General features: G+C 40.1%; 1 protein-coding gene across 2 annotated transcripts in view; it reads right to left on the reverse strand.

The window, feature by feature from the left end:
- Positions 1 to 14757, reverse strand: part of PDGFC (platelet derived growth factor C) — a 210341-nt gene that overhangs the window by 195383 nt on the left and 201 nt on the right. For both annotated transcript variants that reach the window (XM_045552169.1, XM_045552170.1), the window contains exon 2: positions 13907 to 14140. In XM_045552169.1, the coding sequence (XP_045408125.1) occupies positions 13907 to 14024 (118 nt within the window). In that variant the 5' untranslated portion in view covers positions 14025 to 14140. The remainder of the gene's footprint in view (positions 1 to 13906; positions 14141 to 14757) is intronic.

Consider the following 14757-nt stretch of genomic DNA (forward strand, 5'->3'; position numbering starts at 1 on the left):
GGCTCCCCCATGACAGGAGCACAGGTAATCCCTATTCCGCAAATATACACATAAAACAGCCCTCTTTGGAGAGTGTGGAATAGGCACAACAAGGTATATTCTCTCCAGCAAACAACTGCTACAACTTAGACCCACCCTTACAAATTTCTATGTGGCTTTAATAGCTGTTACAACAACAACAAACCTGTGTAGTGCCTGCAACAGACACTAGAGCTTCCATAGCAGGGCCCCAAGCGGCCTGTGGCAGGTTTCCCCCCACCCTTTGTGGTTTCTGAGGGCACACTTGTAAGGGTATCAAAGCCAGAAAGATAAAAGAAGGGTCATTAAGGGGGTCATTTAATTTGAATTTCCATGGTTCTTTTTTTTTTAATCTCTGAAGCTTTTTATTGGTTAAAAGTCCTTGGTAATTAGGATTTACATGTATGTATTTTTTTAACAAGGATTTTTCCACATCACTCCCCTCCAGATAACTATTGTTTATTGCTTCATTTGATTTCAACTTCTGCCACTTCATTTATGAATCTTCTTTGCCTATCAACCCCACTCTTAAAGTTCTTCATCTCCATATACCTAACTTAGCATCTCATCATCCTTCTAATGGACTAGCCAAGCAAAAACATCTATTTTTCTTCTCTTTCCTCTTGGTAATTATAGCTTCCTTTCGTCATTAAGCTAGACTAAAATGTCACTACAGGGCTTTTCCGACTCCACCGCCCTTGCATCTATCTCCTCTTACTCCCTCACTTGGTCAAAAATTGGTCAAGGCTCACTTCCTCCAAAACTTAATTCCTACTTCTCTACCAGGTAGGCTCAGTTCTTACTGCATTAATTTGCTATGTTGCTTAAGGCTCTGCAGTGATTTGACCTGTGTTCCAATAGCAACTTTACAAGAACTTTCTAGGCCAGAAGTCTTATCTCCTGCTACATATTTAATCTTTTCCTCTCCTGTTGCTCTCTCCCAAACCCCCAAAACAAGCAAACAAAGAAACAAAACATGTTTCCCTCCTTACATTCCCTCCATTCTAGAAGCACTTCAGTATCTTCTTCCCTCATAGAACCTTCATGTCTCACTTTACTCCATAACTCTTCTTCTGTACTGCTCATTACACCGATGTTTTTGTTTTTGTTTCTGTCAACTTTGAAAAATCCTAGGCTGTTCATTGGATCTTCATTTTCTTGAATCTCTGTTCTATTTCATACTGTGGGACAATTTCTGTGACTTTTCTCTTGTTCCTTGGCATCCTTCATTACCTACCTTAAAAATGCATTTTTTTTCCTTCACTGCCTCCTCTTCATGGGGATTTCTTCATATGCAATCTCCTTTTCCTTCTACCTTTATTCTTCACTGTTCAGCAACCTTCATTCTGTATCTACTAGACGCCATCAGAAATCAGATTTAATTCATAATGTGACTGCCTGAATGAATAACTGGGATGGGAGGACCGATAAAGGAGTTTACAATGAGGCATCAAGAATCACTCTCCTATTTACCGAAGCCTAAGTAATACACCAGTTTTCATTTGTGCCTCCTCTTTCCAATGACCTTCCCACTGAACCTGTCTCTGAGGTCTCCGTCAGAACAAACTGCACTTTAGACTTCATGAATTTCCCATACTTCCTTATTCTGCATATTCACCCACCAGGTTCCCAACTCCTAAAATCCTACCCTACCTTCATTCAAAACATCTCTGTCCCCTAACAGCTCTTCTCAGCCTTTGCTAACAGCTCAGAAGTAAATAACCTTGCCTTTCTTTGAATCCCCACCAAACACAAAACTATCACTTTTTGGTCTACACTATAACTGGCTGCATGTTTATCTCCCTCTTTGACTATAATTGACTCGAAGGCCAAGACTAACTCTAATTTGTCTTTGCGTCTTCCACAATGCCTCACGGTTTCAGGCAGGTACTAGAGTCACTTCAAACACCTCAGTTCTTAGAGTTTTTACTGAGATAGTATAAAACTACATACAAAAGTTCAATAAGTACCTAAGCCACAAAGATCTGAATCGTTTGCAAGATCACAGAGAATCCAGCCTAAACGCAAGTCTTACGTTTCTTCATAGACTTCAGGCCGCCTAACCCTAAGTTACTCAAAAAAAAAAAAAAAAAAAAGGAAATAGCAAATCACACATTACACAGAAACTATAATGTCCACCATTGTCCATTGTTTTTTAAGGCTGTGGAGCTGAGCTGGAGCAGTTATTTCCGCTGCCAAACTTCCAGCAGTAACACTTAAAAGTTGCCAGTGTGGTATGATGCCATCAGTTTTTAAAACTTAGAAAGGCTCATTGATTTTTACTAAGGGTTTCTTCCACAATCACTTCCTTTAAAGGCAAATGAGCCAACTATGATTGAGAGACGTTACAGAATGAATAAATGTTATGGTATCAACATAAAAATTATTTAGTTTCCTTTGCTTACGTTCATTTCCAGATTTATTTCTGGCTTCCACTACCACTAGTCATCACCACCAAGGTGCAGCACAACATTTTCACATTCCCACCCACCCAACTCCCTTTTATTGAACCATTCTGGCACAACCTTCATACCCAATTTCAGAGAAGGTAAATTAATTTCCTAATGCAATAAAGTGACTCTCCAAAAAGTAAGACAACTTGGGATAGGACTTATTACCTACTTCTCCAGTAAGACAAACGAATGTCACACTAGGTTGGTTATAATAGTGGTTTTACTACAAGACTGGCAGAGTTACAGTAACTGTACATCAAAACAGTTGTTAGATTTTTTTACTTTACATAGTTGTAGTTAGGAGTCTACTCTTGTGAGCCAGAACAATTATTTTACAATTAGTTTAGACATGTCTGAGCCCAGAAGGAAAATTTCAATTTCCATCATCTTATTTTCCTTCAAAAGAATCTAGTGCTACCAAAAATCAGGTCAATTCAACTTTTTACACATGAGTTTCTAGCCATTTTCCAAAGTTGAACAGGGTTATAAATGTAAATGCTCCAAAGTTTCAGTATGTTTTCAAGCTGCAGTACAAAATGGCAATAGTGGGTTTCCAAGCACTAGACAAAAACAAACAAATAAGCTTGTAATCCCATTCTCAAGGTAGACATGGTCACCACCCTATGAAACATAATACACACCCCTAAATTGGGACTGCAAATCTATCACTTACACATCTAGTAAATGACCCAATTTGTTTACATGGCCCTGTAGTTTTTTTATGGCCTTTCCATAAAGAAGTTATTACATCCATTCCCTTTATTTTGTTTAAGAGTGTTTGAATGAGCCCCAGAACCACAAGCTAGTTAAACAGGCCTTCCTTAGATGGACGTGGTCTCATATAATTCACCACTACCGGGGAAATTTTCAGAACAATGTTTGTAGTTTTGAAACACCACACATTCCCACACACCAAAAGTATTTCCTGTGCTTTATGCAGTTTTAAATGTTCGGCAGATATATTAAATAAAGTCCTATTTTTCCATTTTTCCAAGTAAACTTGTGGCCTTTGCACTTCTTCCAGAAGATTTGCACCTCTGAGTGTTTTGCTATGGCAGGTTGGCCATTCAGAAAATGACTGCAAACAAAGATTGCAAGGGAAATGTAAAATCCAGACACTCTAACTGATTTCCTAGGATGTAAATGTTAGTTCTAAAAGGAAACCATTTTAAGGCAGTTAGTTTAATGGGGTGGCCAAGTGATGGCTATTAAAAGTTATCAGTACAGATTAAAGATAAATTTTCTACCATGTAGAAAAAGTTGTTTTTTAAATAAGCAGAGCGATGATTTAATTCCTAATTTTACATTCTTTACCCTGGCTTTAAACCTCAAGACAGCTAATATTCTCAAGAAAACACCAACAAAAACCACTTTTTAAAGGGTTAGCATTTATCAGTTGGATACCTACACTCAGCCTCTCTCAATATCCTGGCCAGATTCTGACCTGGGAAACACCGCTATTTTTAGATGGCTGCATTTTGTAGAAACAGTCAGACAGTTTTGACTACAGTGACTAACACAAAGCAAAGATACAATTAAACCCATCATATATATCTCCAATATATATACAACTGCATCTGAAGCTATTAAAACAGTAATATGCTATAAGGTCTAGTCTCTTTTATAGCAGAGATGATTCATTTTCATTTAAAGTCCCAGAAATAGTGTACTTTTTGTTTACAAATAAGTAAAGTCAGGAACAAAATGCATAGTTACAGAGACATTGCTGCTTATTGAAGAGGAAGCATTCCCTAATAACTTTTATTACCTACAACATCAACATATTTCCAGCAGAGATCTGCCTCCAGGATATGCCACCTCTGGCTATGGATGTACATAAGTATTCTTTTCATACTAGCATTATCCAATTTTTTCCTTGTTTTCTAAACAAGAAGTTCAGCTGAATTTTATCTGGCCTTTGGATGTGTAATCCAATAGCAAACCACACTCTAGTAAGAAAGAATCTTTAGTATGTTTCCATAGAGCAGTTTGAAAACACTCAGAGTTATTAGTGTGTTACTAGTTACTAGGAGGGTTTTTTCTATGTTCTTAAACAATCTGCACTCTACTTATCATCATGTCTCAGGTTTAAAGTATAATAAATCAGAAATGAGCACTTGTATGTTCCCTTTTTTCCCAAAATCCACTAGGAAATTTCTGGTAAGGAAAATGAATACTTCTTTCTTCTAACCTGCATACATCTTACATTTTAAGCAAATGTTCCTTCTTAGTATACTGATTCTAAATATCTCCTGGTGCCATAAAAAATAAATTATAAAGCTTTAATGACTCCCAATTTGCATTTCTAATCACCCTAGACTATGAATACATGTAGCAGAAAGGGAAACAAGCTGTGATTTATTCCTCAGTAGGAAAAACAGATAAATAAAATGATTGTTTAAAAGACAGATGTCTTTATACATACCTAGCAAAAATAAGTGCCAAAAACAACATGAGGTAAGTACCACATAAGTCCAACTTCTGTTGTTAATGGTTTCTGATCTTTGTAGTGACTCAAAAGGTGGTACAATGGCCAACTGTACGTATTTAAGCACAGAAACATATCTCTATTGTGCAAACATTGAAATGCTTAAAATAGTATCCACTCATGAACAAGGATTTCCTAGAACACAAATAGCATAGCTTCAAAAAAATGGCACAGCATCAAGATAGCACATCCACCAAGAGAACTCAGTCATTTCAAATCTTTAAATACTACACAACATTTCTAGCATTGTATACGAGGGGCCAGAATGAACTTCACTTGAGAAATGATACAGTTATTCAATGGAGAGTAACCTTATAGGAACTGATTTTCCACAAAACTTGAAATCCTTTCCCTTAAGAGCGTTAAGGCTGTTTTCTTTGCTTGCGATGTAACAGCTTCATTAAACTAATTCAGTGTCCTGGAAGCTGCTTCCCTTTTATCACACTCCCCCCATTCCTCACCCAGCCTTATGCCTTCCATTTTGTGAATGAAGTGTGAAAATAGCTCTTTGTTTACATAAAGAAGGCAACCTAGAGTAGTGTGGACCCAGGCTTAGCTTACAGCCATGGAAATGAGGCTGTCCAGCCAGTTCAGAACTTCCAAATGTACTTAATGACTAAAAAACATTCCAGTAATATACGCCGTTAACTATGCACACCGGAGCAGAACTCTGCTCCTGCGTGCCTTCCTAGAAAATAATGGAAAATAAGGGGTTTTGGGTGAATCTTAAATATGAAGAGTTTTTCTTTTGTTCTGTTTGTTAACCACCAACCCTGCAGGGAGCACACAGCACAAGCATCAGGGCCCTGGAATGAGTCAGTCCAGAACACCTATCCACTTTTTTCTGCCTCTACTCATTCTCCATACTGTAGACTTCTGTTGTCTCTTTCTATTCTTTTGTTCAGGCCGTTCCCTCTCCCTACAATGCTTTCCTCTTTCTCCTCTCAGACCCACTTCAAAACAGGTCACCTCCTCTGTGGGAATTTTTCTCTTTGAACTTCCTTTCCAGTCAAAAATCAACCATTTAGTAAATCAATAGAGGATTTTTGAAGTGAAATAAAGCACTCTGTGTTCCAATAGCACTTTCGAGCACAAAACTAATAAACCATGAGGCAAAGCAAGGATCTGCCATCCTCCTCGGACGGTTTCTCAAGGGCAGGAACTGCATCTTCTTCTTTGTGTACCCAGCACCTAGGGCAAAGCTTAGCAAAGAACAGATGCTCATAAATATTTGCTGAATGAAAACAATCTTCTAATAAAACATTAGACCATTTAACTTACGAAGGAAAAGGCACGTGGCTCTGAGTCCTGGCTTGGAGTCAGACCAAGGTCCAAACATTTACCAGCTGTGGGACCTTAGCTAAGCTACTTAGCCAGCGAAGTCTGGGTGTTTTTCCTAATACCTCATGGGGAGTTTATAAACTGTATACTGTCTACAAACACTGAGCACAAATGTGGCACCTAACAGGCACTCCTGGGGAGTCATTATTAAGCATTACAAAACCAGAAGCTCACTCAGAGCCCTTTAGACCCATCCAGCTACCCTCAAATAATGCATCTAAACACTGCTGCCCCTGGGCCCTTCCTGGTAGCTCTTACGGGTTTATCAGGACATGGTGTACACAGTAGCAAAGCAAACTCTACATCCTTAGTACCATTAATGGGCCTTGTGCTGTTTGAGGATTTCCCTCAAGGAAACAGACTTCCACTTTGCTTCCACCCCTCAGACCCCAGCGACAACCCAACACATACCTCACTGGACTAAGAAATGACTTACCTCCTATTCAAAAGGAAAAACAACAAGTACAAAAAAAAAAAAATCACAATTTAAAAATAAAAGAGGAATGAAGCAGAACACCAAAAAAACAAATTTAGTGAAGCCAGTCTAGCAAAGACGGTTTGGTTTAGAAACAAGGCAAATGTCCAGTGAGAAGGCCACTCAGTCACCAGGAGACTAGAGAAAGCTGCTTGAAGATGGCACATGAAGTCTGATGAGAAATCTGATGACTGGAACAATTAGATAAACTAAATTTAAAATGTATTCCCATGAGGTGCAAGACACAATGAGTGAATGCTACCAAAAATATCACTTATAACAAATAGGCTTTAATAAAAATGTAATTATTATAGCCACTTTTTATAATTTTTAGCTCCCTTTGTTTTTGGAGTTTGGAAATTTACAAACAGAATTTTTAAAAAGGTAAATTACTAATGTTTTAGGCAAGCCATTCAAATCCATAGCTCTGAATTTATTTTCTGATGCTCTTGACCTTAAAGAGAATTGTGAATTTCTGAATAGAATATCCTATATAATACAATGTAAATAAAAGTTAAAATCACTCATTAAATCCACTTCAAAAAACAAATAGGCTATGCTTTCTGGAGTTAACTAAACATGCTTATTTTTTTCATCTTCATGGCAATTTTATTGCTGAGAAATCCTGCTAAATAAAATGTTGAAATTATTACCAACAAAAAGCTCCCTTGTGGAACCAAGCATGCCAATATGCCAATGTCAACCATCCTCTTCGTCTTTATCAATTCACAAACCAAAATATTAAGATAAACATCATTCATCTATGGACCTGGTATACCTGCTTAAAATAAGGTTCTAACATATAATGGTATCTATTCTAACAGTAGTATTTCCAGTCATTTACCAAACTGTCAGATTTCTACACCAACAAAAGTATTACAGTATATGCCACCAGATTATCTGTTCCATTTAATTAATGATTATTATGAGATTTTTTTCCTTAGTGTTCCTGTAAATAATGTTTCAGAAGCAACAAGTCCCACCTCGCCTTACAACCTGTAAAGCATACAACATCTTAACATAATAAAGAAACGTTTCTATAAAAAGTGTCTGAATTTTGGAACTAGAATTCCATTTGCCTAATTGGTTCTGACATAAGGAAAACTATATCACCACATTAGCCATTTTAATACTGCAGCACTCAAGAGTAACCCTGACAAAGTCAAGTCACTTCCACTTTGTAGGCCTCAAATTGCACATCAGTGAGGATAAACTCTTGGGATCCTTCCATCTCTAACATTCCTGGCACTGTACTTGTTCCTGAGTTCTAGTCTGTGCAAGTTATCCATGAGCCACAAGCAAAACATGGAAAGCACATGGATTTTGGAGGCCTGTCATCCCTTCATCATTCTCAAGAGTCACTGGTCTGTATCACACAATAATCCCCATCTTCAAAAAATATAAGGGTATGCACAGCAATGGCACTTCTAAGAGTAACTAGCACCAGTTCTAGGAAACCCACCCACTTGCTTGGTACATGCTCACTCGGGAGCATGTTTATCTAGTGAGATTACAAAGTAGTACATCCCATCACTACCAACACAAGTATATCTTTCTGTGAAAAAAGTCAAACAGTGTAGAAGTTCCAAGGCCAAAAAGACATCTTAAAAGGTGACCTGTTGTTACAGTTAACATTATAGTCTTACTCTAATAAGGCCCTACAACCAGAACCATCAACGATTTATCAGGCACATTCTATATGCCATACCCTGTTCCAGGTGCTGGAGCTCCTACAGAGAACAAGTCAGACAAGGCCCATGCTCTCAAGAAATCAGATTCTATGGTGGAGTTTGAGGGTACAGGTACACAGTAAATTAATCAGTAAACAACAAGAAGAATATCAAAGAGTGATAGTGCTGTGCAGTTAATTAACATTGATGAGATAGTGAGGGGTGGCTAATTTAGATTAAGTGGTCAGAAACAAGACCTCTGAGGAAGTAAGCTACTTCATCTAGGTGACAGGAAGGTGCCACCTGTGCAAAAGCACCTGGTCAGTGCACAACTCAGGGTCGCAATCTCATGCCCAGCGTGCCATGCCCACCTTCCCATCTCTCCCCAAACCCTAACCCTGGAGGAGCTAAAACCAAAAGAGATGAAGGAAGGGGGCTTAAAATAAGCCACACCCTTTCCTTATTCCAGGTCCTTCAAGTCACAGGTCAGTCCTCTGCTGCCAAGCAGGGAGGAAAGGGGTAGAAGTTTTAACACCAACATAAACTAAACTATCCACAGCTAAAAGTGCCAAAATGGTGGACAATCAATATGGCGGGAACATTGATCAATCAGGAGAGAGCCAGTAGGGTTGCAGGAGTACCCCAGAGACCTTGAGCTGTGCCTGGCATTGAAGTTGCTGGTTCATCAGATGGACGGTCCATTTGTGTCAGAGGAATAGCACTAGCTCCTTCTCAACACATTAGAAATATTTCAATATTTTAACAATCCATATAGTAGTTAGTAATGGTGCATATCAACTGAAAATCAACCACTAGATGTGTCCTTAGGAGATAAGAAAGGGAGATTTGAAAAAAAAATCACAGTTGGAGGCAGTGCTAGAGAAAAATAATACAACCCAGAGATTATTTCCATTTGTTCTGAGTCACATGACTGAGAAGCAATAGTGACTGTTTAATAAATGAGTTATATAGATATTACATAGATTTATATGGAGATATTCTAGCTATGTATGATGCTTCCAAATAAACAATGCAAACATTAAAATTACAGTAAGTGAAGGAAGGGACTTTGATGATGACCTCTACCATTTTGGTTGATACAAATAGAAACGTATGGAGAAAATTTTAGCAGTCTTGGCAGCACTTATTTTTTTGGTACAGACATTAGGAATGTCTTGATTCATTATTACTTATTTAACACATCACGTTATCATTATAATTTTGTTTCTACAAAAGGTGTGAAAGTTTATAGATAAAATTTAGAATCTTAGCACTGTTAAGGTTGAAAAAACATGGAGTGGAGACAAATATTAAAATAGATATGTAAGAAATAAGTTTCAGGAAGGATGAAAGAAGAATACAGAAAGTAAGATTTCAGTGCCTGAGACAGAACTCTATAAGACAGCACCATTGGGGAAAATTTAGAGTTGGATTCTACCACCTATTTACAACTATTTGACAAATGATATAATAATCTCAGAAGCTTCCTACTGAACTTTGTGCTTTCTGAACATCTTTTGGAGGTAAATGCAAAGTATATCATCCACCCAATATCAAAGATAACAGTTAGTAGGGAAGAAAAAGTTACCATATAATAGAATGGGCCTTTTTTATCACCTATTATGAAAAACAAAATTCATCATTACATAATGGCACTTTACTTATTCAACTTCCTCAACTATCTCAAACACAGCAGAGAACCAGGAGGAAGTCTTTTTTTAAAAAAAGCCTCTAAACAACAAAAATATATGTCACAAAGGTCATGCACTAAAACTTATAGAGACTTGCAGGAAAGTCCCTTTAGTCCTCAGTCAGAGCCTAATAACCACTGGACACTATTCTAAGGATTGTGATTATTTGTTTTTTAGGAAAACAGAGCTTTGAAGCTGCCACCTAAAAAGGACAGAACAGGGAGGGGTTGGGTATGGTTTTGTTAGATACAGGCACATTGGCAGTAGTAGGAAGAGAACGCTGACACTGACAAAAAGAGACAGAAAATCCATAAACACAAGATAAAGGCAAAAAGTCATTATTAGCAGACCTTTTGTTCCCAAAGTAAATTGTCCCACGTGCCACAAAAGCGGTTTAGGAAAAGAGCATATAAAATAACTGATGTTCAAAAGATTAACCCTCACTAATGTTGGCATATTCCAAATCTAAATTCAGTATGGTTAAAGAAAATGAGAAAACTTAAGAAGTATGTTTCAGGTCTATGAGTAAACCTCATCAATGATACTAGGTGGAAGAGTCAGTACTCTACCAACAACTTTGTGATTTGGCCATCTATTTAGGCTACATGCTGTAGACAAAGTAAGCTTTGTTTTGTTTTGTTTCTGAATGTGTATGACTCCCTCTGCTACAGTTCAGAAGCACCATGCCAGAACTTAATCATTTTGTTGTAGGCATTCTCATCTAGAGTCACTGTGCACAGATATTAGTATATTTTTCCCATGGTCACACAAGAGGACAGGCCAGACACCCTCCAAGGCACTAAGTGTTATCTTTTCTCTCTTTCCTTAAGGTAAATCTGGAGATCCTTGTTTTATATGTGAGACTTCAGGGTCAGAAGTAAGGTTAAGAATGAAATATAATACATGAAGGCAACTTACAATATTGGAGGATAAAGCCATTTTTACAATAAAGTGGCAAGAATTACAATGCAATAGTAGGTTAAAAAACAGGTAACTAATAATACAGTAAATGACACTGACTGCTCAGAACTAATCAAAATCATGCCTACATGTTCCAGTCTAAATTGATGCCTTCAGTACTGGCTACAGCAATCAATTTCCATCTCTAATACCTCTTGGGATACCAAGTTAATATTGAAACCGAGCAGGCCTGAGGAATTGATTGAATAAACACCATCTGAGACTTTTAAATACTCATGACAAGAGAGTGTCATTGGGAGGGCGTCCTGAAGGTGGGAATTAGCTCCTGTAGTCATAGTAGAGCAATTTGGACATTTCACATTTAGCACTTAGAAGACCTCTCACAAAATGATGCAATGCCTGACTTGTGACAATGGCATTCTCTGTGTAGTATGCTCAGGGAGAGTTTGTATGTACACAATTGGACAATTGTCAAAATTGAGACAGGAGTAGGGTAATCAAAAAGTAATCATAATTCAACATGAGGACAAAAAATACCCATAGAAGGGAATGAAAAATTTGAAAGTCAAAAAGAAGTAGTAGTACCAGTAGTAGTAGTAGTGGTGGTGGTGGTGATGGTAATAGTAGTAGTTCCAGCATATCTGGTCACATTCCCAGGGGCCCTTCTTCAGTACCCACCTGTTATCCTCAACTCTGGGAACTTCGATGTATAAAAATCAAGCTGAGCATGTGCAGGAAAATAGCTCTATATTGCCCCCTAGTGCTGGCCAGTCCCACTGATCCTTAGGCTAAAAACTCCAAGATGAGTAGTTCCTCCACTTCTCCTTCCTTCCCTGCTGCCAAGCCTAACATAGACCAACCCCCAAACATAGCCCAATCCTCTGCCCACAGATTAGGAAACAACCAGGCTATTTTTAGCATCATGCATCTTAGGAATGGAAATGGCCCAGCCTCAGATGGCAACCGAATGTGTGGCCTGACTTAATGAACTCATCTCTCCTGAGAGTGTGAACCTACTTGGGTAAAGTGGCCAATGACCACATGCTTCATCAAAGCTCTGGGGCCTACTACAAAGTTATGATAGGATGGGGAACATGAGAAAACTACAAGGAAAAGACAAGGAGAAACACAAGTTTGCAAAGGGAAACAGGGAGATGCCAAGACAGGCTTGACAAGACAAGGCAATAGGATAAGTGATATGGGACAGAAACAATAAAAAATAGAAGACAGACACCAGGAATATTGCACATTGTTGTCATTATGGAGAAGTTTGTAAGAAGCAATATTTTGAACTGGACATTTATTTTACATGAGAAAGAACAAAGGTTGTTCTGATCTGTTTCCTGCCTGGGTACAGCTGGTGCTGTGGCTCCTTTGATCACTTTTCCCCAGTCTTCTGCAGCTCCTGTGATTAGAGATAGATCCCTAGGCTGCCCTTTGATCAGCAGCTCAAGGAGTCTGCAGGTGCCATGTGCCATCACATTAACAAGTTGTAAGAAGCAACCACACTGGTATTGGCTGATAAATGTGATACAATGTCTTGCTGCACAAGCAATAAAGACAAACAATGTTTACAAAAGTACCAGGAATCCTTATTTTATCTATTTTTACTCTCTAGAACTTTCTGTGCTTTCTTAAAGATGAACACTTCATAGAGTTTAAATTCAAAGTTGAAGCTTTGAAACACCCCAATATGTAAAAAAGTCACTGTGACTTCAAAATACAGAACACCAGATTCTGATTTTCTAGCTATGCTGCTTGTGTGCATATTGCCTGGGTAATGAAGTGACAGCATGCTTGCATTCTGAGCAGATGACATACAAAGCAGTAAAAACATGTACATTTCTTTTCAAATATGGTAAGAGTCGCCACTTGTAAACAGGGTGTTAAATATTCCAATTTTAGACAGCCTACATTAACATTGTGGTTTCATGTGCAGTATAGAATTTCTATTTACAAAGTATTCTCAAAAATGACTTCATAATGGTAGATCAAGAGAAAAAGAGTTTTGAAATGGAATGATATAAATCATATGGGTTCAGAGGCTAAGCAAATTACACACCCTGAAGCTGCCCTGGCTTTATGAAAGGAGCCTTTCTCCAGCTCTGTGCAATCCCAGCCCAAGGGAACTTGCATCTGAGAGTTTTCTAAACATTTCAGGTACACTTGAAAGCTAAAAGTAATTCTCATTTCCTATGCAGGATTAAGTCGTTTCCAGCACACACAAAATAGCAGTCATTCACCAACACATACAAAAACACACCACCAGAAAGGTAAGGACTTCATAGTACAAAGGCACGTTAAAAAAAAAAAATAGAGCGCAAGAGAAGTACATTTTTTAATTCCTCTAAAAGTGCCCACATGGCCTCTTGACCTCTATATTTCCTATATACTTATTGATTAATTGATGCCTTCCACCTAGAGTGCTTCAATTTATGCGGCTGACACATTTCCTGAACACCCCCTCCCCCCCAAAATCTGAGTAAAGTCAAACATCCCAAGACTCATTCATTTTGGATTCGTTTTTTAGAGGCCGTTCTTGAACTTCTAACTCTGGCAATGAGCGATCCCGCAATGTGAGTTTGGAAGTGACGTTCACAGTCTCTCCCAGAATGTCCTCACTCTAGCAGAGGCTGCAGTGGCACGCACGTTGCCCCGTTAGAGCTCTGTGGCAGCTCCCGAAGTTGCAAACTACCCACCGTCCATGCCAATGACCCGAGCGCGCATTTGCATGGAAAGAGAGACGATGATACCTTTGCACGCTGGTGCACATCACACGCCAACGCACAATGCCAACGTTAACACACACAGCGAGAAACGAGAACGGGGAGAGTGAGGGAAAGACTCACCGTTCTGTTCCTTGTTGCTGGAGAACTGGAATTTACTACTCAGGTTGGACTCAGCCTGAGTCCCCTGTCTCTGGCCGGCCAGGGCAGATGTCAGCAGGAGAAGCCCGAAGAGGAGCATTTGGCTGACCGGGGCGAGAGCTCACTCACGGCGGGCACTTCGGAAGCGGCGACTCCGGAGTCTCTTTCACCACCGCCAGGGGAAAGCTGCACTGGGGTGGAAGCGCCGAGCCTGCTCTGGCAGCAGAGAATCGCAGGGTAGTTTCCACATAATCCCATCCAAAACTTTTTCCTAGAGCCCTCTTCTGTGTCTCCAGTTTTTGAAAAGGATCAAAGCAAAACCTGGACCTGAACCAGTTTCCCAAGGTTTAAACAAATCCTGAGCTGTGCCGAAGTGGTGGGGGTGGGGGTGAAGGCGAAAGAGGAAAGAGGGGGGGTGGGGACGCGGGGGAGCCGGGGGAGCCGCGAGAAGTCACCAGCGAGTCGCTGGGAGCACCTGTCAGTGCTGGGGACAGGACGGAGGCGGAAACTCAAGGGTCGCGCGAAGCCAGCCTCGAAGCCAAATAGGCGGCGAGCGGTTTCTGATCAATAACAAAGCTGCCAATAGATGCGGCTCTCCGGGCGCCCCTCTCCCCCGCCCCACCCCCACCCCCCACCCCCGAAGGGGGAGGGGGCAGAAACCAGGCGAGGGCGCCGCGGCGGGTCCCCTGGGCCGCAGCGCCGGAGCGGGGCCGGAGGGCTCCGGGCCGAGGGCGGCCCGGGCGCGGGCGGAGGGAGGCCGCGGGGCTCCCGCTCCCCCGCCCGGCGCGCGGTCTGCGCCGGGTCCCGAGCGCCGCAGCGCGGATCCCGGCACC

The sequence above is a fragment of the Lemur catta genome, chromosome 5, assembly GCF_020740605.2.
Source record: "Lemur catta isolate mLemCat1 chromosome 5, mLemCat1.pri, whole genome shotgun sequence".
In the NCBI taxonomy this organism is placed as follows: domain Eukaryota; kingdom Metazoa; phylum Chordata; class Mammalia; order Primates; family Lemuridae; genus Lemur; species Lemur catta.